At 40.4% G+C, this 26,304-nt stretch overlaps 2 protein-coding genes across 21 annotated transcripts in view; one reads left to right on the top strand and one right to left on the bottom strand.

Annotated features, from left to right (window-relative positions):
* Positions 1–10,530, top strand: part of ZMYND8 (zinc finger MYND-type containing 8) — an 81,764-nt gene extending 71,234 nt beyond the window's left edge. For 5 of the 7 annotated variants that reach the window (XM_033003573.2, XM_033003574.2, XM_033003569.2 and 2 more), the window contains 5 exons: positions 772–852; positions 1,810–1,888; positions 3,692–3,931; positions 4,095–4,252; positions 9,006–10,530. In XM_033003573.2, the coding sequence (XP_032859464.1) occupies positions 772–852; positions 1,810–1,888; positions 3,692–3,931; positions 4,095–4,252; positions 9,006–9,107 (660 nt within the window). In that variant the 3' untranslated portion in view covers positions 9,108–10,530. Of the gene's footprint in view, positions 1–771; positions 853–1,809; positions 1,889–3,691; positions 3,932–4,094; positions 4,253–4,563 lie in introns of all 7 variants that reach the window. The other 2 variants (XM_042800833.1, XM_033003575.2) reach the window with 2 other exon arrangements.
* A 7,239-nt stretch (positions 10,531–17,769) lies between these two features.
* Positions 17,770–26,304, bottom strand: part of EYA2 (EYA transcriptional coactivator and phosphatase 2) — a 103,644-nt gene continuing 95,109 nt past the window's right edge. For 13 of the 14 annotated variants that reach the window (XM_033003629.2, XM_042801131.1, XM_033003623.2 and 10 more), the window contains 5 exons: positions 25,338–25,498; positions 24,233–24,347; positions 23,501–23,622; positions 22,549–22,649; positions 17,770–18,651 (listed from right to left, as the gene is read on the bottom strand). In XM_033003629.2, the coding sequence (XP_032859520.1) occupies positions 18,571–18,651; positions 22,549–22,649; positions 23,501–23,622; positions 24,233–24,347; positions 25,338–25,498 (580 nt within the window). In that variant the 3' untranslated portion in view covers positions 17,770–18,570. The remainder of the gene's footprint in view (positions 18,652–22,548; positions 22,650–23,500; positions 23,623–24,232; positions 24,348–25,337; positions 25,499–26,304) is intronic. The other variant, XM_042801128.1, reaches the window with a different exon arrangement.

Here is a 26,304-nt window from a genome sequence, read left to right as displayed (position 1 = left end):
TATCTCTGTTTTCTCCTAAAGGTGTAGGTATCCCTTCAGCATCATATTTACAGTAAACATTAATATTTCTTCATCTGTGTCCAGTAATATATATACAAAAATACATTTATGTTGTAAAACACCGTTGAGCTTAATGATATGGTAACTTGTCACAAATGTGTATTCATGTATTAAAACGAAAGCTGAGTTCTTAATGAGAAGATGTGGTGTAATACTTGTATCATAATAGTGACAGGGGGGGATAGGACATTAGCTTTTCCTATACTCTCTCTTAGATCTTTAAACTAAAAAAATCAATATGAGTACTGTATAAGGAAATACAAAGTCAAGTACCCAGGCATTAAAAGCACCAGCATTAATCTTGCCTGTCAGCTTTCAGTGTTCTCACTCAACCATGTGGTCTTGGTGGGATTGTCAGTAGTCAGCAATGTCAGTAAATATCTTTTGTGCCTGTGCGTGTGTTTCTTCCCCAAACTCATATTTCTTTTGTTTGTAAATTATATCAGTGGCAGTTTCTTGGAAAAGTAGAAGGTCAAGCAGTTCACCACTTCAGGACACTTAAAAGTCAGAGTCCTGATCAAAAGTGTTATGTTTTACCTAGTAAATAGTCCTCGAAAAGTAGACCCAGATAAATATATAGAGAGATATGGGGCATTGTTGATAGTAATATAAGTTCACATTAGAGTGACTGAAAGGAAGTGAAAGTGTGGGTATCTATTAAAAATTTATTTATTTATTTGTGGGGTTTGTTTTGTTTTGTTTTTTTTTCAGATGATGGATGCCATCAAAGGAACAATGACTGAAATATATAATGATCTTTCAAAAAATACTACTGGAAGTACAATAGCTGAGGTTAGTGTAAGAAAAAAAAATACTGCTTGTATTTTAACTTTGAAAGTTGCAAACTAGTATTTTTGTATATAAAAGTACTATATATCATCAGATGGGCTCTATAAGATAAGCAGATCCTTAAAGCTTCTGTTAAGAATTTAATTTTGTGTCACCTTGTTTAAAATCAGAAATGAATTTTTTTGAAAGTATCTTTTTTTAAACCATGTATGTGTCCACCAGAGGAGGAAGATTTAATTTACTTTCTAGCACAGTAGCTTATTCCAGTTACGTGGTTATGACCATAGTTGTTAATACTTAAAAAAAATACTTTAATAGTTTTTGCATTTTTTTTAAATACTATACATTGCTTTTAATTGTCTTTAAAGGTAGTACTCAGTATATTTTAAGTGATTTCCTTAAACTTGGAAAAAGCAGAGTAAGCAGTGTAAGCTAAGTACAAATATGAACAAATAAATCTCAGAGTTAAAAGTGTGATGATTTGTTTGCTTGTTTTAACCAAAATAAGGAAGTCACAATTTTGAACAAGAATATTTGTAGTCCCAGTCCACAGTGAATGAAAAGCTTGCTTTCCTAAACCTCATCTACTTAAAAATAAAATAAAATAAATGAAATTACTAATAAATGCAAGCAAAACTGAGGAATGTGTTTTTGATTCCAGTCAGAGAAATTTGAGGCTCGAGTAATTTCAGAGGAAGCAAGAGCAAGTTTGATAGAAGTGCTTTTTGTTTTCAAGCAGTCCTCTACTTTTTATTCTAAGCAAATCTAGCAAAGAAATATTTAGAATAATTCAGACTTTGGTTTGGGGTTTACTATGGTCTTGTCCTCGTGTTAATGAAGGAGGCTTGATGTAAGTGATGATTGGGCTCTTTGCTTTGGGCATGGTTTTCTGTATAATAATTATGTATTATACACTGCACCCTGTTTATTACTACTAACTTTTACATTTTTAATATTTAGATTCGGCGTTTGAGGATTGAGATAGAAAAACTTCAATGGTTACATCAACAGGAACTCTCGGAAATGAAGCATAATCTAGGTATGAAAATATCAGTCCAAAATAGTGTGTCAGGTTTCATCCTCAACAGAAAATGCAAATGCTTGTAGTATATATTACCTTCATCATATGATACTACAAATTGTCCAAATGAAGGTTAGAAAACCTTATATAATGTGTGGTGCTGATGTTACCAGACACCTTTTTTGTATGTACAAAAAGTTACTTTATCTGTGCATATTAAACAATGGGTGTTCAGCCCTCTGAAACAAATTTAGGCTGAAGAGAGTGTTTGATAGGATGGAATAACTCTTTTATTTTATGCATCATTGAATAAGCCCTCTTCATGACATATTTTATGCTGATTATTTCATACTAATTCTTATATGAACCAGGTGCTGTTAATATAGCCACTGGGGGAACCTGCTTCCTCTGGTATCTTTGTAGATTGTAGCTGACATTTTGGTTCAGATCAGCTGTTGTTGTATATATATCTAGCTATTTATTTAAAGTGAATAAACAACCTTGACTCAATCTTGGTGCCAGACTGTCAGTGAAATGAAGTCAAAATAATGCCTTAAACAGATAAAAGAATATTCTTCCTAGTAGGGGGATTTTCATCTCTACATTCACTCAGCTCTATGGGCAGAAAATTAAACCATGATTAAAATGTGATCCCTCCTAAATTATCTTTTTTAATGTACTGACTGCAGGAAGAAGGTTACAGTTGTGTGACCAAGTCTCCTTTAAGCCACATGCAGTCCAAACAGCCTTAGGACTGTGTAATACAGTGTCCTCGTCTACTTTTTTACTCTCTTTTTGCAGAGCTTATCTGGAATCTAAGTGAATTACGGGCTCAATAATCTCATACTAAGACTCGTCTTTCATTTGTTAGTAACATTTTGCTTTTTCAAATCAGGGTAGACCAGTTTTAATAATGCTGCAGTCCAGTTATAGAATTCTACAGAATTACTTGGGTATAGCAACAACTTGTCTGCAACTCAAAGAACTGAATGTCTAGGTTTGCTCAGAAATAAAAGAAAAATCCTTTAAACCCTATGTCACCAATCTTAAGCTACTGATTTAAATAAACACCTTCAGTGGTGTTTTGAAAGTATGTCAACTTCAGTTTTTCAGAAGCCTCAGAGATCCATCCTGAGTCAAGGTGTCTAGAATTGGATTGCTTTATTTGTATTCACCTACTTTCCTGAAGATTCTGTCAAGCTGTCTTTCACTCCTAGTCACTGATAGTGACGGAGGTATCAGTTCATAACTGCAGTGGTAGTGGGTGGCTCTCGGAGCAATCCTGAAGTAAGGCTCAAATTCACAGCTTTATTCATGTAGTGATGAGTTTTTACAGCTTTGTCAGTGTTCCCTTTGGAACTTTCACATTTTCCTTTATAAAGAAACCAAGATACAATAAACAATTGATTCGCTGTTACTTATTTATAAGACAAGAGAATAAATACAATTCTCTGTATTTTCTGAATAATAGAGCAGAACAAAAATTTGGGCCTGTAAAGGCAAAGTGTGTTGGCAGCAGCTGCATATATACTTCTGTGTTTATGCTGCACCTAGTATACCTGGATTCTGATCCTTTGTGAGACATGTAGAACTAAAGTGTTAAACAAATTGTAACAGGTAAGAGTAAAATCACGGTGCCAGAATAAGAAGATGGAAGACTAATTTGTTGAGTAGATATGAAACAAAGATGCCCAAAATCAGGGAATATTTGATCGTTAGTTTTAATTTCATGTTGTCTTTAAACTCATGAGAGTTACTGTTTTGCACCTTGATGTTGGGGGTAGAAAATGCAAAACTCATCTTTCTTCGCGTTTTGAGTAGAACTGACAATGGCTGAAATGCGTCAGAGTCTAGAGCAAGAACGAGATCGTTTGATTGCTGAGGTGAAGAAGCAGCTGGAATTGGAAAAGCAGCAAGCAGTGGATGAAACTAAAAAGAAGCAGTGGTGTGCTAACTGCAAGAAAGAGGCCATTTTTTATTGCTGTTGGAATACTAGCTACTGTGACTATCCCTGCCAACAAGCTCACTGGCCTGAGCATATGAAATCTTGCACACAGTCAGGTAACCGTGCTCGGGGTTGGCTGTTTCACAGCTGAGCGGTTCGGGTGGCTGGAATACACAGGGACTGTTCTTCATTTGCATGGGGGCAGACGTGCCTGTGAAGAGTGACTGTGGACTGGCACACATGAGTAGTGGCTACTTTCTCTTTTTTCCTTTATTTTAGCTACTGCAACGCAGCAAGAAGCAGATACGGAAATCAGCACAGAAACATTAAATAAATCATCCCAGCCCAGTTCAAGTGTGCAGTCTACACCCACAGAAACAGCCAGCACCCCTAAGGAAAAGGAAGGTTCAGCTGATAAAAGCAAAGAGAGTGTTACAGTGAGTATCATTGTGGTCACTTCAAACAAAAATCATATGTAAGCTTTCTCTGAAACCTACCCCTAAAGGCTTCCCTGAATTAGACAGAAATTTATGACCGTTTGCATATTTCCAAGTGTGTGATGTGGGGAGTGAGATAGGGAGTTGTGGTTTTGTTTTTTTTTTTTTTTTTCTTCATCTTGGCAAAAAAATCTCCTTCTGTCCTCTGGGAACACCCTTTCCCCTTTATTCATTCCCAATAAAACCTTGTGTTGGCTTGACTCATCCTTCCAGCCAAAGGGGACTGGACCTCTTTCTCTCTCTCTCTCCAGGACCCATCAGTGTAGCTTCTGGTCTGGAACTTTCGATACAAGTTGCCTTCTGATAAGCAATACTGACTGCAGCACTTCCAAGCCCTTCTTGCCTGGGGGTTCAGAGGCCAAGCTCAAGACCTGCATTCAGATCAACTTACTTTATCACAACAGACTGCCACTAGGGTACCACAATGTTCCATAACACTGATACAACAATTCATCTGGATCTACAGTTAACGGAGCAGTGTGCAGTTACGAAAACCTTCATAGCATCTACTCTGATAGTGTTCAGTAGGCAAGGATGAGCAAATGCTCTAATAAAAGGGACTTAACATTGCATATATAGAAAATGTTTATAGAGAAGATTCTGCTTTATAGGTAGGGCTTGACTATTAGCAATTTCAGCATTGTTTTTCTTCTGCCCTTGCAAGATTTATTAAATGAAAAGTTTTATGGGGGGGCTGATCCTTCAAACTCTTAACTCATGATCCCCCACATCAGTAGGAGCCTTGTTGTATTTTAAAATATTAAAAGAAAACTAATTTTGTAGTATTGTGATTCCAGCATGATGTCTCATTGAGATAGTCCTATAGAATTGGGAAGCATAGTAAACTAGGGAGCTGTGTTCATTTCTTGACACTTTTGCTACTGTCTGGTGTTAGATCTCTGGGCTTGACATGTGATCTAAGGGAGTAACTTGGGAAACAGATTGGAAGAGGGAAAAAGGATGTGCTGTTCACCTGAATGCTTTGGTGAAGTTTGTTAAACTCTGGCTCAGTCGATGTTCATACGCATTGTTTGTGGCAGCACAACCTTTGTATTACTGGGAAAACAGGGGATGGGAGAAAATCAATTACCTAAAACTTTTGCCAGGGAATATTCCAGTTATACAAATCTGGAATTACTTTCACATAGATGTTCTACCTGAAACATCGTGCTGTATACATTGATCATGTTCATAATTTGAATTTTGTTTTATTAACAAAGAAGTAACCTGTGAATTCATTAAGATGCAAATTTTTAACACAAACAAAACATCCAACATAAATTTCATATTATAATAATAATAACAACTAGGTGGAATTTGTGTAAAAGCTGAGACTTCTACTGAGGTTGCCTGTGCTGTCTCTGCAGATAGCAACAGGTGTGACAAGCAACCAGCCTATAAAACTGGTCCAGGTACCGCAGACCACCACCTATATTCCAACTACTCAGCCCACAATTGTAAGTACAATATCATTTAAAGTCTGCAGTAGTACTGTTCCTGGCATTAAAATTGCTCAGTATTTCTGGGGGGTTGTCTCCGTCTGCTGTTCTATCAAGATATGAATTCACTGGTATAGTCTCAACTTGCAGTGCAAAATGTCTTATTTTGCTGTGCAACATTCCACCCTCTCATTACATCATTCATTATTACAAGGATTCAGATATTACCATTAAGTGTAACGAAGGCACTGAGGACAGTCAGACTTCCATTTTACATTATGATGTTAGTTATTTGTCCGTTTCATGTATATACTTGACCACAACATCAATGTAAATATATAGAATTAATTTTAAATATCTTTTAAATATCTTTTTGTCTATGGTATCCTAAAGAGTTTTAATTAATTCTGATCTAAGTTTGATATTCCTGTGACATCTCAGTAACTATGAAAGAAAATATGCATTCATCAGGAGTGTATATCTTATGCAGTCTTGCACATTAGTGTTATGAAATGATGAGAAATAGAATTGGAATCAGACCTGTTTTTTTCCATCAGAGACTTAACCAAGGACACTTGAATTCCCTAGTGTAAGTCACGGGAGATGGGACAGAAGTGAGTTTGATTTTTTGTTTTTGTTTTTGTTTTTGTTTTTGTTTTTTAATTTTATTGTATGCACCATAATATCCCATTATTTCAGCTGGTCATGTTCTGCAGTGTTCGCTTCAGAGTCAGCGTGGCATCTGAGCTGACAGTCTTCTTACCAAAAGGAGATACGTTGGTACTGCACTGGTAACGGAACGGCATGCTCTGTCTCAGTGGTGGGTTCAACAGAGAAGCCTGTGTGTCGATAACTTCAGTTCAGTTTCTGGCTGAAGTTAAGTAATTTATAATAGTAACGCTGTACAAATTTAACAGTGTACCTTAATCACACTGTGACTGTGAGGCCTAATTTGCTATAGAAGTTGCTCTGTCTTTCTCTCTCGTGTTCACACACCCGCGTGCGCGCCTGCACACCCCCTGCCCCGGCTGCAGGACACCCGCCCCGGGAGCGTATGTCCATGACACCACCTGCACACACACATACATACGGTATTTCGTAGCCGTTCTATTCCACACAAATGATACTGTTCTTAGTGGGGATCATGACTTTTCACATTCCTAGCAGCATTTTAATTCATTTTGTCTCAACTGAGAGCACTGTGCACCTTTGCAGCATTGGCCCTAAGTTGCTTGGACTGAATTACCGTAACAACAAGATTTTATATGTGTTTTAAAATCAAATAGCAAACATCGAAGACATGAGGCTCTGTTGTGAATAGCTGAGAGGTTGTAAGGTCATAAAGTGGTTTTGTGTAATATTCAGAAAAATGGCAGTTACCTTCATTGGTTTTCTGTAATACAAAGTGTATTGAGTTATGTAAAGCATAATTAGAACGTCTGAAAGGTTTCAACCTTTATTTGTGCATGTTTAAAACTTTGTACACATTTGCATTAGTCTTGCACAGCTACAGACACCTCTGTATTCTAATGACTGCACGTGCAATTTAAATAATTTTAAATCTTAGTGCATGTTTAATAGGTATGCAGAATGTACATATGTGTAAAACTGGCAGAGGTGGAAACTTTACCTCTCAGGGAATGATCTTAACACATTTAAGGAGTCTTGCACATTCCATATCCTGATTGCTATAAGAGCTGAAACTTAATTTTTTTCATTTGTGTAAGTGTGTGTATTTAAAAGGCGACTGTGGCAACCTCAATTTCCCCACCTGTAGTACTAACAGTGACTTACATAATGGCTTCTTTAGGGTTCAATTTGCACTTTGTGTCCAACTGGGAAATTTTTTTCTGAACAACTTCCAGTGTATCTTCTGGGTACCATTTCCATTGAACCCTCTACACACATCTGAAATCAATACAAAATGGCAGTAATCTTTAATTTATTTAGCAAATTGGTTCCATGTTTGATTTTTATTATTTCTGCAGTTAAAATCATGTAAAAATATGAATTCATCATCTTTGCATTCCAGGGAATGGAATGAGTAGGCTTCTGGAAGGCATAGACTTTGTCACAAAGGAGTCGATAAACTCTCTAGGCTGGAATCCATCTCAGTAGGGATACTCACAGTCTTTGTTGAATACCATTAAGACACTAATGTGGTTTCTTAAAACAGCGTGGGGAAACATTGGGCTTCAGTGACCTTGTATTTCTTCTTCCGTGTTCTCTTTGGAATGTCACGCTGCCAGCAGGGGGAAGATCTGTGCATCCCTTTCAGATTCCTCAAAATCTCACTTCCTGTTTCTTCCACAAGATATTGTGAACTGAAATGGATGCATTTGTTCGATCACCAGTTGTGCATCACTGGAATTGTATCAAAACATACTTGCAGTTTGTATGGTATAGACATTTCTAGACTTTCTCACATTTTTGGAGGAAGGTTAAGATACAGACTTAAGATTCAATAAACCCGTTTTCCAGATCTTCCAGAGTGATGTGACCTTGACCAGATTGTTTAACATTCTTGTGCCTTTGTCTCTGCATCTGTAGAATCAGTTACCACCTATAGAGATGTCCTGGAACTTCATTTGTCGACATTTATAAATCATGATCTGTATGATGGAAGTGAAAAGTTTATTCTATATTAATATTTTTACAGGGTGTATAAGACAGTTCCCAGTAATGCTGATGTTTTTGTTATTGATTTGTGCAAAAGTTAACTTAAGTACTTTTTTGTTCAAATGGATGTTCTTTGTTCTCTTCTGTGTAGACTGAATGCATGGGGGAGTTCATTTTGGGGAAAAAGATTTAAGTAATGTGTAACAAGAATATACTTATAAGCAAGGGTATTTTTGTACTCCAGTTTGATTTGTCAAAACTTTTTCAAATGACAGAGGATTTTCTTAGCCCTCTTTCCTCTTCCCATGTATTAGTTTGGGGAAGATACATAACTGGATGTAACTCTGAAAACCTAACTCTCCAAGCACAGACAGAGTGTGTACAGTACCTGTAGGACCACCTGTCCCTATAATTATATAGTAGTAATAACAATACAGAAAAACTCTTGGCTATAGAAAAGTAATACACTACTTTCTACCCTGGAATGAGGTAACACTGAGGTAATAAAGGTATTAATTCTTGAACAAAATTGGAACTTGTTCTGGATTTTCCCTGGAAAATAAATCTCTATTTCTGTGGTCATGTTTATGTGACCTTTAACATAACAATATGTTTTTCTTGGTTTTAATCCACAGACCATTCCTGTAGTGGTAAGTCCTTCTGCTGGGACAGTGGCAATGAGAGTTGGAGTTCAGTATGTTCAGACCACAATGCCAGTCCAAGTACGAAGAGTCTAACTGCTAACGAGAAGTCCATACAATTGTTGGAATAAATAAATCTAATAGAAATGTGAAAAATAAACACAGTTCTTTGGATTAACCTCAAAGGTTCAGACTTTAGCTTTGTATATGTGTACAAAGCATTAACTACACTACATTAATGTAAAGCATTAGCGCTGGCTTAGAAAAGCTGAGGACAGGTAAGATCCATATTAAATCTATGCTTCTTTTGTAAATAATGTACAATTTGTGGATGTCATTAAAGTTAGAGCACCATCTCCTTTTTATATTTGTATTGACTTTAACTTATAAAGAGCGTTTGAAGTTGGAAAAGGAAGGTTTAAAACAGCCTTATCACAAGCTAACACTGAAAACTGGTCTTGGGAAACTGCAGTTACGCATCAAATTATGAGAATCTGAACAACTTGATTTGCATTTGGATTGAAAAACATTTCTGCACTTTGAAACTCCTCTAGAATTTCTTTGAGCAACCAAGTGATGAAGGGTATCTTTTTTCAGTTAATTGTATTAGGCAAATTCTAACATTTCGAATCTGTGGACCTGAAATACATAAAGATTTACATTGTTTTTTACAATGACGAGACTGTTAAAAATCTATATTGTTTACAGGTTAAAATTTCATTCAGTCTAATATCAGAAAAGTTGGGAAGTGTAATACCTGCTAGTGGTAGCATGTTTTCTGATCACTGATATCAAGGACTGAGAAAAGTAAAGTTTGTTCCTGTGCTTCACAGTTCAGTTTTCTTTTTTAAAAAATCCTCCAAAAGGACTTTGAACAAGAAGTAGGTGTGGAGAAAAACATGGATTGGGAAACATGGGCAAAGGACTTTTGATGCTGGGCCAGAGCATGTATTATTTATATGATGGAATTTATGTTTTTATGTAAGCATGAAACAGTACAGTATGAGAGAAAGTAACCCATGAAAATGCTGTCTGTTACACTTATACTGTAGTACCATTTTGTATGTTGTGTAAAACGAAAGCATTGAACAAAGCAAAGGTGATGTATGTATATGAGAAAATTAATTGTATGATATCATTCCAGTACATTCTGTTGTACATTTTAGTCATGTTGATTTCTCCCATTGTTTATAAAAGAATGCGGTTTGTACAGTCTCCAGCTAGTACCCATATTAGAAGGAAAAAAGTATTAGAAGAAAAAAAGCGAGAACAGAATATTCGTGAATTGCAGTTGTGTCAAAAATAGCCTAGCTGGCCTTATTTGTGAAGCATAATTGCTTTTAGCATATGGAAGTATTTTTTCACATTTTCTTTGTATAAAATTTGTATTAAACTTAAATATCTTTTTTGACAATTGTGTTTCTTTGTGACTAAGACAGGTGACACACACGATACGCTTTGGGTTTCTCCAGTTTTTCAAGAGACTTTCGAATTTTTTTATTAAACTGTTTTAGAAGAATGTTCTCTGTTGCTGGATTTCCAGTTCCGTTTCAATCTGGATGAATGTTCATTTCTGCACAGTCTCCAGATCATAAATAATTTCACTTAGGTTGGACTCTTCCATCTCAGAAGTGTGGGACCTTTGATTCCAAGCCTGTCAAATTTGAGGAAAAAAAAAGAAGCAGCATGGGCAGTCTGTAAATAAGCCATTTATGTCCAAAACTCGGTAGCATCAGTTTTCTCTCAGTTTTAACAGCAGCAAAGATCCATTGCTTGTTGGGGAACATTTATTCATTGGTTGGATTAGGGTTGGGCCGATATGTGTAGTCTTGGTAGGTGTATTTATGGGTTAGAAAGGGGGACCTGCACGATGAGGATGGTTGTAGCCCTCTGAGAGGGCAGGAATTGGCCAAGACCGCTGTGAGTGTTTTACCTGGTAGAAGACATGGAGTCAATGAAATAGCTCGCTGTAAAATCTTACTATGAATATTGTCTTAAAGTTTCTACTCCTGTAGTTATCTTGTTACATGCATTTGTAAAACAAATTAACGTTCCCCATGCTACTGTTTAAAGAAAAGCACAAATCGTGAAAGCTGGAAATGATGTTTTGGCCTTCCCCATGTCATTTGCATACTGGTATCACTGAAACCTGTTGTGTTAGGAGGGAAAAGGAAAGAGATGAACAAGTCAAAAATTGTTATAGGAAATGGCACTGCCTTCTACAGCCTATTTCAACCTGTGGGTTTTTTCTTTGAACGGACATTGTTTTTTTCTAGAAAAGAGTTGTTTTCTTCCCTCGTGTGAAATAATAGATGACCGAATCCTAGTAAGGGTTTATATAAATATAGTAACTTCCAACAAGAGGTACTAGGTGAAGATTCAAGGTGTCATCTTGGATGGTGTGGTGACTATTTTCCCCACATTTTAGATCGTTACAGTATGAAGTTGTTTTTCCGAAGATTGTTTTGTGTTCACTAAAGTGAAGGAAGAACGCATCTCTGGCTCGGGCGTGACGGGAGGAGATGGCACTCACGTGATACGAATTTAAAAGACAGGCTGCAATGTGAATATACGATCAAATACCATGACTAGGCATAAGCTGCATCCATCGCGTCAAGTTTCCCTCTACTCTGTGTCGCGTATCCCTTATTTTGAAACCAAGCTTGGGAAAAATTACTGTGCCTTTTTCTGATGGTGAAGGTTCATCAGTTGCGGTACCTGACTCAGTCCTGGATGGAAGTTGGTCTGGATGGCTGGCCTTTCACTGGCCAGCTGCAAAGGGAGATGCCAGGGTTTAGCTGTTGAGCGTCTTTGGCCATATGTCATCCTGTGGAAAACTTGTTTCTACCCTTCAGCTACAGGTACTGGGTCTCCCTTGGGTTTGCCATCCTGTTACAACCTACTGAGAGACGTGGGCACATTACTGGGGATTCCTCTGGTTTTAGGGAAAAAATTACCTTGTCTTGGAGTGCGAGTTTAGCAATCTCTATAGTATTATTATTATTCTCATCCATTATCACTTGGGCCTTCAGTTAGAGGGGAGATTGACACTGATGTTCCTTACCTGGGCGAGCCAGCTCCAAAGCTTTACCAAGTGGTGGCAGTATTTTCCTAGTTTTAGTGTTGCTTCAGGAGGGTAGGAGCTAATGCCACATTCAGAGTGCTTTGAGGTTTGGTTTCAGCCCCCAGAATGGCATCATCCAGATGGAGTTCACCACGGCAGGGTTCCATGGCAGGAGCCTGCTCTTGGCGCAGGGCTCGGGGGGGGGGGGGGGGGGGGGGGGTGCCGGCGCCGCGCAGCCCGAGGTGCTGCAGTAGCCACAGGCTGGCAGTTGGGGCTGCAGAGGCCGTTGTGTTCACACTGGAACGTTGTGGGCTGGGTATAAATGCAAGGTTAAAGGTTTGCCATCCGCTGTGCTGTCACCTCCTTGTGCTGGTGCTTGCTGAATTAGCTTTTCAGTGCTCAAGTCACAGAAATGTCAGTGGTGAAATTGCAGAGGAACACATGCCTGGAGCCATGGGCTCCTGAGTTTTTCATCCTCAGTACAAATGTGTCAGTTTTTCATCCTCAGTGCAGGTTCTGCTGTGTGTTCTGCTATCCACGCTTGGTCCAGGCTCATCTACAGCCCACTGAATGCTGGTATTTCATCCTTTACACAGAGGTAGAACCATGGGACTGAAATCCCTCTGAATAGTTACCCTTTCTCTGTGAATTAGAGGGGCTCGTTTTTAAAGCGATTTTTACAGCTACACCTTAATTGAAGGCATTTTAGAAACAACGAGATTTCTATTTTTCTTCCTTTTCAAAAAAGTATTTTTATACAAAATACACTCGAGTACTGGCCCAGTGCCCTGTATTCGCTCTGCTACACCTGCCTTGTCTGCCCAGTTGTGTACCTCGTAGGAAAACAGCTAAATGCTGAGAATTTGTGTTTCTATACCTAACACCAGGTAAGACGGCTGTGACTCCAGAATTTTGAAATGGACCTCACAAACTAAGGTTTTGTTAGGAAGCTGTCTGGCGGAGGAAAGAGGGGTCTGGCTTTCCTGCTTTGCGGGGCTTTCTGTGAAGCCCAGCTGCCCTCGGGTGGTCAGCCGGGAGAACTGCATGAAAAAGTACAGAAAATGGGTAAAATAGTACAATTGCAATGCGTTCTTCCATCCCCGACGATGATGTGTATTTCTGCAACTATTTTCTTTGCAGTTTTCTGTTTATTTGCAAAAATCTATATTCTGTTGTTGTAGCTGAACTATTCAAAGCTGGGCAAAGGCAAAATGTGATTTTTGTCAAAGCTGTTTTCAGAAATGGTTCATGATCCAGGTTCTGATTTAACAGAATGACTAGAAATTTGAAGAGAGACCTAAAATGATATCCTGGTTTGGTGCATGTCATCTCAATGGCTTTTTGGTTGTTACTATATTTACTTTGCATTGCACTCTACAACTTACCAGCAGTGGCAGTTGATGACAGATGGGTGGAGAGACCCTAAGGATAAGGTTAATGGGGGGGGGGGGAGGGGGTGGGAAGGTTATTTTGTTTGGTCCCTCACCTGGAAAGGATGTGGGGAAGTGCAGGTATGTGGTGTGGATCAGCCCCTGCAAAACTCAGGCTTTTGCAAGAGAAGTGTGATACGTGGTGTGGCAGTTCGCTCTGTCTAGGCTCAAAGGCTGTACACATGGCATGCCTGCTGCTCATCAAGTAAGGACACTGAGCTGGGAAACGTACCCAAGCTTTAAGCCAGGCCAAAGCCTTGGCACAACAGATGTGGCATGCTGGGCCACAGGTGGTCTTAGGAAAAGGAGCAGCAAGAGCAGCGCCGCTGAATAACTCTGAGGCAGTGCTTGCAGGCCTACAGGTGACAGGAGAAGCAACAGTGCCCAGAAAGGCTGTTTACAGTCCCTTTCTGCTGGGAGAATTCCTTGACTCCATATTCCCAGTGACAGCCCAGGTCATGAATCTGTCGTTTCCAAGGATTTTTTTTGTGGTTGCAAGTTTTCTGGTAAGTGTGTCGCTGCTCTTGTTGCTTCTCATTTTAAGTGTTCAGCGAGTTCCATGTTATCGGCATAAAAGGCATTCACAACTGAATTTGTTATTGCTCTTTCACAGGTAGCTGAAACCCAGGAAAAGGTAAAGAATCTCCATGGTTTGTTTTCACATTTTACATATTGAAATAAATGGTATGTTTGTTAACAGGTTTTGTCTGTTAAATTATTATAATTTAGAATGCTGGCATGAAAGAAAACCTTATGGTGAAAAGTGGAAGAGAAAGGATACTATGAACTAGTATGATCAATTTTTGCACAGTATCTTCTAAATCTGTTGAGTGTATTATTAGATACAAACCCCTGGTCACACTGAAGCTACTCAAATCTTTAGGGATAAAATCTTGGCTCTGATGAAGCCTAAAGTATATTCCTTAAGAACCACTACCGTAAGTGAGGAAGGTCCTTACCTGACAAAGAGATGACAGAGAAACACCAGAAGTGAAGGAAAAGGTAACACTGCAACATTAAACACTCCCAGGAGAAGTGGGAAGAATTGTTCTGGCCCTTAGAATCCACTTCTTGAGGTGACAGGCCATAGCAGGTATGTATGAAGTAGGTTATTTCTGCGAAACTGCAGTGTTTCAGATAACTGCAGCAGACCATGGTGGTGCTCTCACAGCAATAAATCCCAGCACATACTTACAGTAAATCAGCATTTGAAACTCCATCCTTTCTAAAAAGTCTGTAGCAAGTGAATTACTGCCCTTAATTTCATAATAATAATGCAAGGATGAACTAGGTCAGATTTTTCTCTTGTGTCTGAGAAATTTCTGGCCCAAATAGGGAACCTCCCTTATCCCTGTTTTTCATTCATTTTTCTAGGAAATTACTGAAAATGCAAACAGTAAACATGCTGTGAGTCTGCAATAGCCTGGAAAGTACCTTTAAATTGCTGTAAAATATTTTAAAACCAGTTTGCATTGTGTGCCTTTGCCATTAACATAAATCCAATTTCTATTATAGAAGACAAAATATTTGATCTGCCTTCCACTGTTGGGGGGAAAAAAGCCCAGGCAATCCCCCAAATCAGCAGCTGCTCCCAAGGAATGAACAGAAGCTGGTTTCTGTCCTTGAGCACAGCCTTGCCAAATCCGTGGGGGAGGCTTTTCAGAAACGGGCTTTTGAGCATGTGCCCCTGTGCTTATCTGGGCAGGCGGACGTGCAAGGCTGCTGCTCCCACCGCAGGGGTTGCCTTAGGCCGAACTGCTCTGGTGATACTGGCCCAAGCTGGAGGAAGGCTTATACACTCCCCGCCAGCCCTTAGCTTTGCTGTATCGTAATACCTGCTGTCTGCTTGAAAATTACTTGATTTTTCACTCTTCTGGAACAGAGTCTGATGTGGCTCTTCTGCTCAGCTACAGTTGAACATGAACATTTTTAAAAGGTTTGCATGATGTGATTTGAGGTGCAGATGGTTACCACTTCCATGGTTAGCATTTTAAGTCTTGGATGTTCAGAAATAAAATACGTATGTCTGGGGCCCTGGTGCACCCTGCCTGCCAGGTGAGCTTGCCTGCTTTGCAAAAGCTTATGAAACCTTTTAAGATTATGGCATAGAAAGGATCTGAACATGAAATTATGGGAACATTAGCAATCAGTAATGTAGTTTTAAAAACCTGATTTCTTTTACTCTGCAGGATTGCATTCATATTAGCTATCTATAAAGAAATGACAGAGCAAAGGATACTCTTGGAAATATGAATGTCAGGTCAGTGTACATGTGGTGTTAAGTTTTTTTTTCTTATTTGGGAAAGTATTTTGGTCTTTGAAGTGTTAGAAAGGAGCTGTGATGGCAGCTACGGCTCCCTCATGCTTACAGTCCCATTCAGGACTTCGACCCGTATTATCTCACTAGATTTATCTTTCACATCCCCTTTTCCATTTAAGATACAAACAGTCTGTATTAGAGGTTCAGACATGTTACTAACATACTAAGCATTTTTTGACACGAGGTTTTGGTATCAGGTACATGTTTTAGTAATGGTACTAACATGACATGCTTGGTTTGTTCACCTCAGATTCAGCTACGCCGCCACTTATTTGGGAACCTTGTCACATCGTAGTTGTACTCCAGTCTGGTTAGTGATGTGAGTAGGAAAGGATCTGATCCTGTAAAAATGTAGAAATACATAAAAACACTGGTGAAAGAGCTGAGCAAGGCCTGTACGTATGCCTGCGTGTGTTCCAGTCCTTTTGTGTGTTTATGAGTAAAAGGTTGTTTCAGATCCCTCTTCAAGCCATCACGTACTGCCTGGAACAGTAAATCCTGATACTCTTGCTGTAGTGAGAGATGAACATGTGCCGCAAGGACCAAAGGAAGCGGCAGGCCTGCCTGACAAACAAGTGTTCCTAATGCTGGTGTACACCACCCTCATCAGCTGTGTTACCTGTGGGAAGTAAAAATCATTAGCTGGGAGGAATACGGATAAATCACTTATAGCAATGGTACAGGGAGCACAAGCAGGCACTAGCAGAGAACAGGCCCAAAGCTCTTCTAAGAAGCTTTAGGGGAAAAAAAATAATCAGTACTCTGATAATTGACTCAATTAAGGCAGGTGTTAAAATTTGGAATTTCAAGGAAGAGCAATTAGCTGATTGACAGGGTGTTAAAAGCTGAAGTTGTGCTTTCTTAGGAGTCTGCCATCCCTGGCATTTGTTCCTCTTTCAAAGGTTTTCTTTACCGGTGTGCTTATCTTGCAAGAATCAGACAATTCTCCATTGAGTTTGATTTCGTTGATTTGTGATAAAACTTCCTATTTGCAACAGTCTTCCAGCTGGAAAACCCTGAAGGCAAAATTCCACTAGACTTGCTTCTCAGCAGGCCCTGAGACAAGCAACACCTCTGCTAGAAAAATCACGTTTTGTTTTGTGTTGTACTCAGCCCAGAGAGCAGCTCTTTGCAAATGCCTCCAAAGCATGTACTTCAAGGAGGTTTTTGGCTACGCCTGCTGCTGACAAGTACAGCTAACGTGTTTTACAGCTGCTTCATGGCTGCTCCCTTTTGAGCCAAAGACTGAGATCAGATTATTTTGAGTTCATATTTGCTGTTATAGTTTGGCAGAAAATCCTGACAGATCTAGCAGTGAATCTGTTTCCTGAGGTAAATGTTTTTAGAGATCAGAAGTATCACTCAGACTTGTGTAGCACTTGTCACTTGTGTAACCCTTACTTGTTTGATCCTGATTCACACATGATAGCTAAGGTGATTGTATTACTTCCTACATCTCTCTCTGCCACCTTGTTCCAGTGAGGCTCTGATCCTTCTGAGCTTATTTGGTGCCACTGCAAGCAAGAATGAGCAGTTTTGAAAGTCAATTAGAGATTCATCCAGGCCCAGAAAACTGAAATATTTTGACAGCAAGAATTAACAGGCCAGCTCAGCAGAAATCCTAAAGCTGAAGCTTACTTGTAGAAGCATTTATTTACATCAAAATAAATATGCACAGCTGCAATATTTGCTTGCCCTTTATCTTCCTGTGCAGGACAAGTTAGATTTGCTGAGTGCCCACCTCCCCTCCCAGCGGACACAGCCACTGTCTTCAGTCTCTGCCCCACGGGCTGACAGAACAGCCGGCTCCTGACTCCATTTTGCACCCCAGGGGCTCGCTCTGTTCAGAGTCCGCCTCACCTAACCCCACCGTGAGACAGGGAGCATGTATGCTGCATATACCTCTAGCTCCAAGAGTGGCTGGAGAGAAGAGAAGGCAGGTAATCTAGTCCCCCAGAATGTAAACGTTTTTATTTAATGCCTTTCACTCATCACAAGGTACTTTTTCCCCACCCCCAAAACCAAGATGGCAGCATAAGGCACCGTGTAGACACATGCACAGTCCACATACCATCTACGTAAGATTTAAAAACACAGCTATAGTTCTTACCAACAGTACCATGTGTCCTTATTATTAATGTACACAATATGATTTTCCCCCAGAGCTTGTTCTGGAGAAATGAACTATTAATTTAGAATGGTAAGACTCTCCCCACCCACCCCCCCACCCACCCCAAGAAGCCAGATTAAAAACACAGGTACAGAGCTTAATACCAGAGTAATGAGATTAGTTCATAAATTAAAAAAATACAAAAAAAAAAAATCAACAGTTTCACTCTTATTTTCAGAAGGTCCCATGTGATGTGATGTACTGTGCAGAGACTCCGTACTACATCCTCTTCTCCTTTCAAAAACAAGAAAGCTGACAAGTAGACCCAAGATGTCTAGTGTTTGTTGTTGATGGCAAAAAGGCAGTCACAGCTCTATGCATCCGGCTTAACCATGTAACTGCAGGATCCCCAGCGAGTTATCTGAAGGCTTTTCTTCTGTCCAAAGGAAGAAGGACTTGATACAATGTTCTTTGGCTGCAAGTTCTTAAAGGCTTCCACTGAAAGGGTTCTCCTTCAAAAAAAAGAAAAACTGCAGTTGCTGTGGGATTTTTTTACTAAGAAAATGTTGAGGAATAGGTGGAACCGATGTAATAGTTTGAGTGAAGCCCTCACAGTGCTAAGATGTTGGGGTCTGCTACAAATATTCAAGTTCCAAGGCGTGCCGAAGAGCTTCCAGGTCAGCGTGACAAGAGATTCTCCAGAATGGCATGTTGTGCTAGAGTGAAACCAAAAGAGGGTATTTTTTTGTTTTTGTTTAATACTGAGATCAAAACAATTTTCTTAGTTTGCACCCTTGGGAACAGAGCTTTGTACTTGGGCCACCAGGTTGTCATGGTATCACAGGCAAGGAGGCTCATCTTGGAGAGGAAGCAAGGGAGTGGGAAGTGTCTGGTTGCTGATCTGTTTCTCCTATGGAGAGAGGAAGACAGATCCTCCACAGTTTAGGAGTGTTCTGCTTCAGAGATGATGGAGGATGCTGGCTGACTTTCTGAACGTACTAGCTACTAAATTTTCCTGGTTTTTGTTCATGAACTAATTAGGAATGGTTCTAGAATTGCTGTGTTTCTAGAAACAATTTTAGGTGAACGTAACTAGTGAAAGCTGTTGTCAGTGCTTCACGGACAAGTAAATTATATGTATCATAAGAGGAAGTTATTTATAAAAATATAAACAAATAATAAAATACCACACAGAGTCAAAATGCTTTCTAACAATTCCCTTTCCAAGTTAACTGAAACAGTAGGTCATACTGCACTTTCTGGAAATGTAGGAACTGGTATCATTGCTCAGAGCAATTATTCACCTAGTGTAACACTGCTGCCTCAGGGAAAGGTGCAACAGGCTTATAAGACAGCCGGTCCCCAAAAATCCTTCCTAATTCCTGTTTTTGAGAGACTATATGATATTGTTCTCCTGCCTCCCTGTTTTTCAATTTATATTTACTGTGATAAATCTGCAATAATGTATACAAACGTCCAACTTCTATCCAGCCAGTTCCACTTGAAATCTTAGCATCTGGACAAAATCTGGAAAGGCCAACTACCTCTGACTACTGTATCTTCTTTATAATATCCCGATTAACCTCTTGAAAATTGTGAATATACTCGAGGAAAACAAGACTCGTATCTGAAAGAGGAGGAAGTATCAACTTTTTTAAGTGCTGTGAGTCAAGTGCAGTTCAACTATGCAGGGGACCTGAGATGGGAACTGTCATCCGGTCAGGCACGAACAGGACCCTGAAGGCCTCACTGTAACACCACAGTTCTGCAAGCCTTAGTAACAGCCACCATCCCAGCGGTTCCTTCCAAACAGATAACCTCAAAATAATAACTTGCTTTTAGATATGAAATACAACTTTTCTTGGCATGTTCTGGTGAGCCTGGGCTTTCAGCTTGGATTTGTGTCTTCTCCAGAACAGTTAAAAGCAGTTCTATTTTAGGTCAAAGACACTGCTCATTTCTGCACTTAGATTTTGTAGCAGCATTTCAGATTTTAATTTTCCCAGCTTCCTCCCAAATTACCAGTCTCTGTACAGTGATATGTATGCAGTAACACATGTATAGAAGGCCTTAACTGACAGAGCTTACTCCCCTTCCAGCATGGGAATGAAATTTCTGAGTATTTCATCACTGCAAATAATTCAACTGTAAACATACTGCTTCTGGATAAATAGCTTAGGCAAAGCTTTAGACAATATGTACTTCCTAGATAGATGAATCTGATGAAGGGAGATGTTCCTTTTCCAAGTGTACCCACCTGCATAAAAAACCCCTCCAGTGTTTCCAGATGTTTATTTTACAGTGTCTATTTACACTCCTCTAATGTTTAAATACAACTCAAGCTTCCCTCTGGTATGTTGCCTATCAGTAAAAAAATGTTTCCTTCAAGCTACTTATCAGTGCGTGTGGACAGCAAGCAAACACAGACATCTGAAGCGACTGGAATCCACTGCTCTGCAATTTCACTTCAAGGGAAAAAGTCCTTTCCTTCTCCCTTCCCTGCCCCTGATTGTTATTAAACCCCTTCCATTACATTATCTATTTTTCTTTCTTTAACGAGAAGAAAACTTGGCCTCCCAGTCACTCCTGTTGTTCAGCATTTACAGATTTATCACTCGTCAGACAGGTGAAGAAAAATGACCCACTAAAACGGAGGTATTATCAGTGCTGTCGGCAAAACAGTGAAAGGTTCTCTGCCTGCCCAACCCCCTCTTTTTTTTGTGTGTGTATGAAGCTCAGGTGTGTAAAAGCCTTGACTAATGATTGTCATCAATCAGAGGAAGTGACAGCCCAGCAAAGAATGTGCTCTATTAATGGAGAGCTGCTTAGGCGAGGAGACACAAGCAAGAGGGCTCTTGAAATCCTGACACAGAAGATTGCTGAACCTTCCCCCTTCTTCCTACAGCCCAGAGCCCTCCAGCCTTTGATGCAGTCATGTTCACTGACCCACTACCTTTGAAGTATGGCACCGGGCTGTCAGAAGCAGCAGGCTATTATCACTTCATTCCCAGTCATGCCTTTTGGACTCTTCTCTGACAACTCCTTAACCCCTCATGAACTAGGCAACCATCCGCAAATTTAGGTAGTTTACCAAGGTGGGTGTGGGTATTGTTGCTTCCATTGGTCAGGGGAAATACACTATAAAAGCGGGTTTCTGCTACTTTTAAGATGCCCTGAGATATAATTCTGAGGACAGAACACGTGTCCATCACCTTATTTGCTTGGATCCCTTTGTTCCTGGGCTTGTCCACCCAATGAGCTCAGATTTGCTGGGAAAATTGTCACAAGATCACCTGAGTTACTGCAGTCATCTGTGTGTCTATTAAAAATGAACTGGTTTCCTGAAGGTGCAACTCATGCAGACAGTTCCTTCATCTCAACTCATGCGATGCTCCTGAAGCAAATGCATCTCAATCATATTTCTGCAGTCACAGAAGTAGCACAGGACCCAGGATGCACAAATACATCTTGCAAATAATGCTTGCCATTAACAAATTGTATTCCTGTCCCTGAAAAGCCAAATAAATGGAGATTCCAGGCAAGTTTATCTTCTAAAGTTTAGGAAATGGAACATTTGGCTGTTCAATTCTCACGTTGTACAATTCAGCTGCTGTACCTGACTGCTTTCCTTCAAGTCTTTGGTTGGCGCTCTCCATGTTTCTAGCACCCCTCCACTGACAGCCCATGTGTATTCCTTGCAGTATCTCCAGCCACCCCACTACCGCTGCCCCATCACTGTAAGCAGAACATGAGCTTTGGTCTTCTCAAATTTTGCTTTTATCTCCTCCAAGCTCTAGGGTTCCAGCTTATCTCCTCTTACAGTCTACCCAAAACAAACAAGCTTCAACTGGTCCCTAAAACTCCAGTTCTTGTTTCCCAATGGGTGGACTGTGGATACTGATGACTGGAGGACTCAACTGGATGCACAGGTTAGTCCGTTTAATTCTTTCTAAGGCTACTTATGTTAGTGGGCCACATCTATGCAGTGAGCACGAACTATTACTGAAGGTTTGTTACTCCTGACCATACTGCTTTCACAGTTTCTGGTTTACTCTGTATTCAGCACATCTTCCCAATTTCATTTTACTTGTGAAATTAATCACATCATTGATCCCTAAATAATTGATAAAGGCAGCAACTCAGTACTAGTCCCTTTGGTATTCACTCTAATGCTGTTGCACCTTATTATCTTAATGAGTTATAAATATAAATACACTTATGTTTATATGCATATTCTAATAAGTGAAACAAAACTAATTCCAATAATTTTGAATTTGGAATTTACAAAAGCAACATGTGTAGATCAGAAATTCACCCTGCTTGCTCATCTGAGATCACACAGTGGAGTTTTCCTTTTCATGTGTTTAAAGCCATCTTTACTAAGCAAGAATGATTCCTGGAACGTGTGACACAGTGACTACCTGAAAAAATGTGCTAGCTGCCAAGTTGGGGAGGATATGAAATTTCTCACCAGGTTGTTGAGTATTTTGCATATTGAGAAATGAGACCAACTGTAAACTGCTTCAAATGGAGGGAGCTTCATTAAAAGCTTAAGTAAAGTGTCATTGAAATGAAAACTTGGGACAATCCAGCATGGCATCCACAAACTGTACCTTTTTTGCTCCCTGTTCCTCTTCAACACCATCTCCTATTACGACGTACACGGCTTTCCTTCCAAACCTTTGCATTATTCTTTCAAAACAGCTTTCTTTCCCTATGCAACAGAAGAGAAGACACATTTTTTCATCTGGACGGACGCAGCAGGTGGGGCTAACACTCAGGTACTCAAACTGGAGCTGGGACCTAATTGAACTTGCTGCTACATATTCCTTGGGTATTTTTGAAATTAGAACTTAACTGAATCTTCATCTGAGATGGATTCTCTCCATCTCATGACAGTTACTAGCATTTTCTTTATCAGCCAAGGACTTCCAAGTGCTGCCAGTTTTCCGTAAGCTTTGTGACTATGATGCACTGCTTTGACCGGCAGTTGGTAGACTGATGTGACACTGTCATGCTATTCAGTTTCAGGAGCCCTCCTCTGTTCATTCTGGTTGCAGTAAAATCATGAAAATACAAACCTCAGGGGTTCAAACACTTATACCAGAAAGAACAGGACACAAAAAAAGGCCCAAGCCAACCCAACCAGTATTTATTACTCACACAGCTTCATAAAGCTCATCCAGCACACTTGACCCCTCTGCAGTAAGAGGATTCCATGTTTCTGTATGAACAGGTCCAACCAGACTGTCTTCCTCCTACCTGGGTGCAGCTGAACATCCCACATGCAGTAGAAGCTCCATAGGGTGGGTATTTTTCAGGCTCACTCCCCCATGGAGACACTTGGGACGACTTTGATTATTTATTTATTTATTTATTTATTTATTTATTTCGGCCAGCTGTACTAGCTTAAGTGTGGGCAGTCAGGATGTCAATTAGAGATGTGTAAAAACGGACCTAAAAATAAAGCTTATACATTGCTTGTTGCAATCAGGTTTGATGGATGTGCCTGACTTAGGGACAAAACATCAGTCTTTGGTGGGGCCAAAATTAGTTTGCTCTTACCTGTTTTTGTTGCACTGTAAATGTTTTCAATAGGGAAGACAGTGCCCAGTCCGTAGAGAAGCACTTTAGCGAGAGCTGGTATAAGCTGAGTTGTGGTGACCAACACATTCACACAGTTAGGCCTGGAAAACAAAAGTTAGTAGAAGTGGCAATCTGTGTTTCTCTCTTTTTACCCTAGACTGTAAGTAGGAATCAAACCTTTCTTACAACTAGAAGTTCCTAAGACACTGGGAGATTATGTAGCTAGAGGCAGATGATGTGAGTACTGGTAATGTCCTTTTATCAACTTAGTAGAATGAAAAAAAAAACCCAAACTAGCAGCAGTGATGCAGCCTTACTGCATGCATGCCAGGATCTATTTTGTGGGAATTTAAACACCGCACAGTAATGTCCGTGCTGGGTTCTCTGAGTGAACACGGTCAGGGATAGAAGGGCCCTTTTCTCCCTTTCCTACACTTTTGTAAATCTGCTCACATGAAAAGTGTGCCACAAATGAGGTAGCCAAAGAAAAGCAAGAAAAAGGACTGGTTTTTCTTTTGCTTAGTTCATCATCTCAAGCTCACCCCAACCCTTGATAATTCAAGTCTGGCAAACATGTGCAGACTGGCCTCCCACAGGTTTGGCCAGCAAAGTCCTATAAATGTGTCTCGATTTGTTTAGAGGGGGGAAAAAAAAGGGAAGCAAAGGAGATCCTAGATCAAGCCGGTAGGCAATTCTTTAAGCTGTTCTTACCGGGAATGTATCAAATTCAGCGCCTTCAGAGCATGTGTGAGCCAAAGATCAGTCAGCGCTTCAAGTTCTGCTCTTAACTGCAGCCAGGTTTCCCTCTTAGGAGCTCCTATTAAACCTGTAAGCAGGGAAAGTATCTTTGCAGAAGCACAGGAAAGGGAGTTGCGTGGCTCTGTCTGTAGAATGCCAAAGGGCTCCCGTCTGTGTGCTGAACCCTCTCTCCCACTGCCCTTCTCTTGGCCCAGGCGCAGGCTGCTTCCCTCTGCCCACTCTCAGGTCACTCCAAGGCTCTGCCCTGAGGCACGTGAGGCCTGACCGCAGCACACTGCTGTGCTACTGCAGCTCAGCTGCCCTCCTCTCCACCGGCATGGAATCAGTCACCTGCACGCTGCAGGACCTTGTTAAAACACCTCAAATGGACGGAAGAGCTGTATATAGCAGGCAGTGGCCTGAGCTAAGAGACATCTGAAGCCAGATTGTTTGTTTCTCCTGAAAAGTTATGCCCCTTTTCCAACATGTGCAGGTAGGCTATTCCTCCAACAAAATAAAAAGTTGTGCTGATACTCTGAGTTTTGCTTCTTTCTAGTCAGAAATCTGGCACTGAAGTTCTAAAAGAGAAGCAGAGCAGCCTATGGGAAGAACTGTCTGGAACTAGCCAAGATGAAAAAACCCAGGGCATCCTGGTATCTGGTGGTATTGTTTTGGAGGAGTTAAAACCAGGTCATTATGATACAAGAATGCCTTCAGACAGAGATCAGCCATGTATTCTATGGGAAAAAAAGCATGTTTAGTTTTGAACTGTTTGACTGCTTACTAAACATTTTTGAAAATTGGAGAATGTTGCTTTCCTGCCAAAGAAATTACAAAATAAAAATCCCACATTCAGACTTGAGTCCTTCTCAAACCACTAAAACAGGCATTTCAGCATATCTCCTGCAAGTCCTGTGCAGAACCTTGTTTAAGGCTGACTGCTGCAACACTTCCTCAGCTCACTGTGACGTATTCTTACCACGAGGCTCTCTACACCTCCTCCACAGATGTCCCTAACAGGGTCAGAAGTATTTAGGAAGATGAAAGGCACACTTGTTGCCTGGCCATAGACACTTACCCCCTACATTGTTTTTGTAGGTGTTGTACATCTCTTTCACCCGACGGTAGCGGAATGCTAATTTCCTCATCCAGTCAACTCCCCCATGAACACCCGAGCCCAGACACAGATTTGCACTGGCAGTTGAACTGTGAAAGCCATCCGCAGAGAAGTTGTATGTGCTGGGAAAGAGAGGAGAGAAAGGGAGAGGTCAGTATAATTACAGTCTATATAGTGCCAGTAGGGAGTGGAAACAGTTGAAAAGAAATGTGGAGACAAGTGGCAGCAGAGATGTAAGCAGGACACGCTGTACAGAACTGGAGTTCATCTCTAGAACAGTTACTAGCACAGATGTAAAAGATGTTCTTACTGTAAACACAATGCAGGTTACTTGGCACTCCCTGCCAACTCTGAAGTTCTCTGGACTACAAAATATCTGACTGTCCTCAGGTCACTGAAATTCCTCACCTGCCTCTCATTCAGGCTGCTAAGGTAACTGCAGAAATACTCAAATCCTAGAGCAGAAAATGGTGCTACCTTTCTGACTGCTTGGCTATAGTGCTAAACCGGCTCTGAACACACATTAGATCCAGAAAAAAAATTAAGAAATTAATTAAAGGAGCCTTAACTGCCTGCAACATGTAAGTGCATTTGTTCCTGTCTTCAGCCATCCTCGATGTCCCTTTTTACCAGCACAAACATTTCTTCAGCACTGAGGTGAGTCAGACCAGGGAACTGTTCCAGTTAAAAGGTAATACAGCTTTTAAAAAAAAAAAAAGTTGCTTTTCAGCTGGATCCATTTCCTGGTTTGAGGGAGCAGGGGCACGAAAAGAGGCAGCACCAGCTCGTCACCTTAAAATGTTTGCCAGATGACAGCAGCAGGGTGGGTTTCACATTTTGAGCAGATCGCAGACTGAGCTGTGCTGGAAGAGGGCAGCTGCAGCTCACGGGGGGAGCAGCAGGCTGGGTCAGGTCACAGACCCAGCAG

The sequence above is a fragment of the Tyto alba genome, unplaced genomic scaffold (assembly GCF_018691265.1).
Source record: "Tyto alba isolate M040663 unplaced genomic scaffold, T.alba_DEE_v4.0 Super-Scaffold_33, whole genome shotgun sequence".
Lineage (NCBI taxonomy): Eukaryota > Metazoa > Chordata > Aves > Strigiformes > Tytonidae > Tyto > Tyto alba.
Note: the sequence above shows the minus strand (reverse complement) of the source record. Positions and strands in the feature narration are given on the sequence as shown.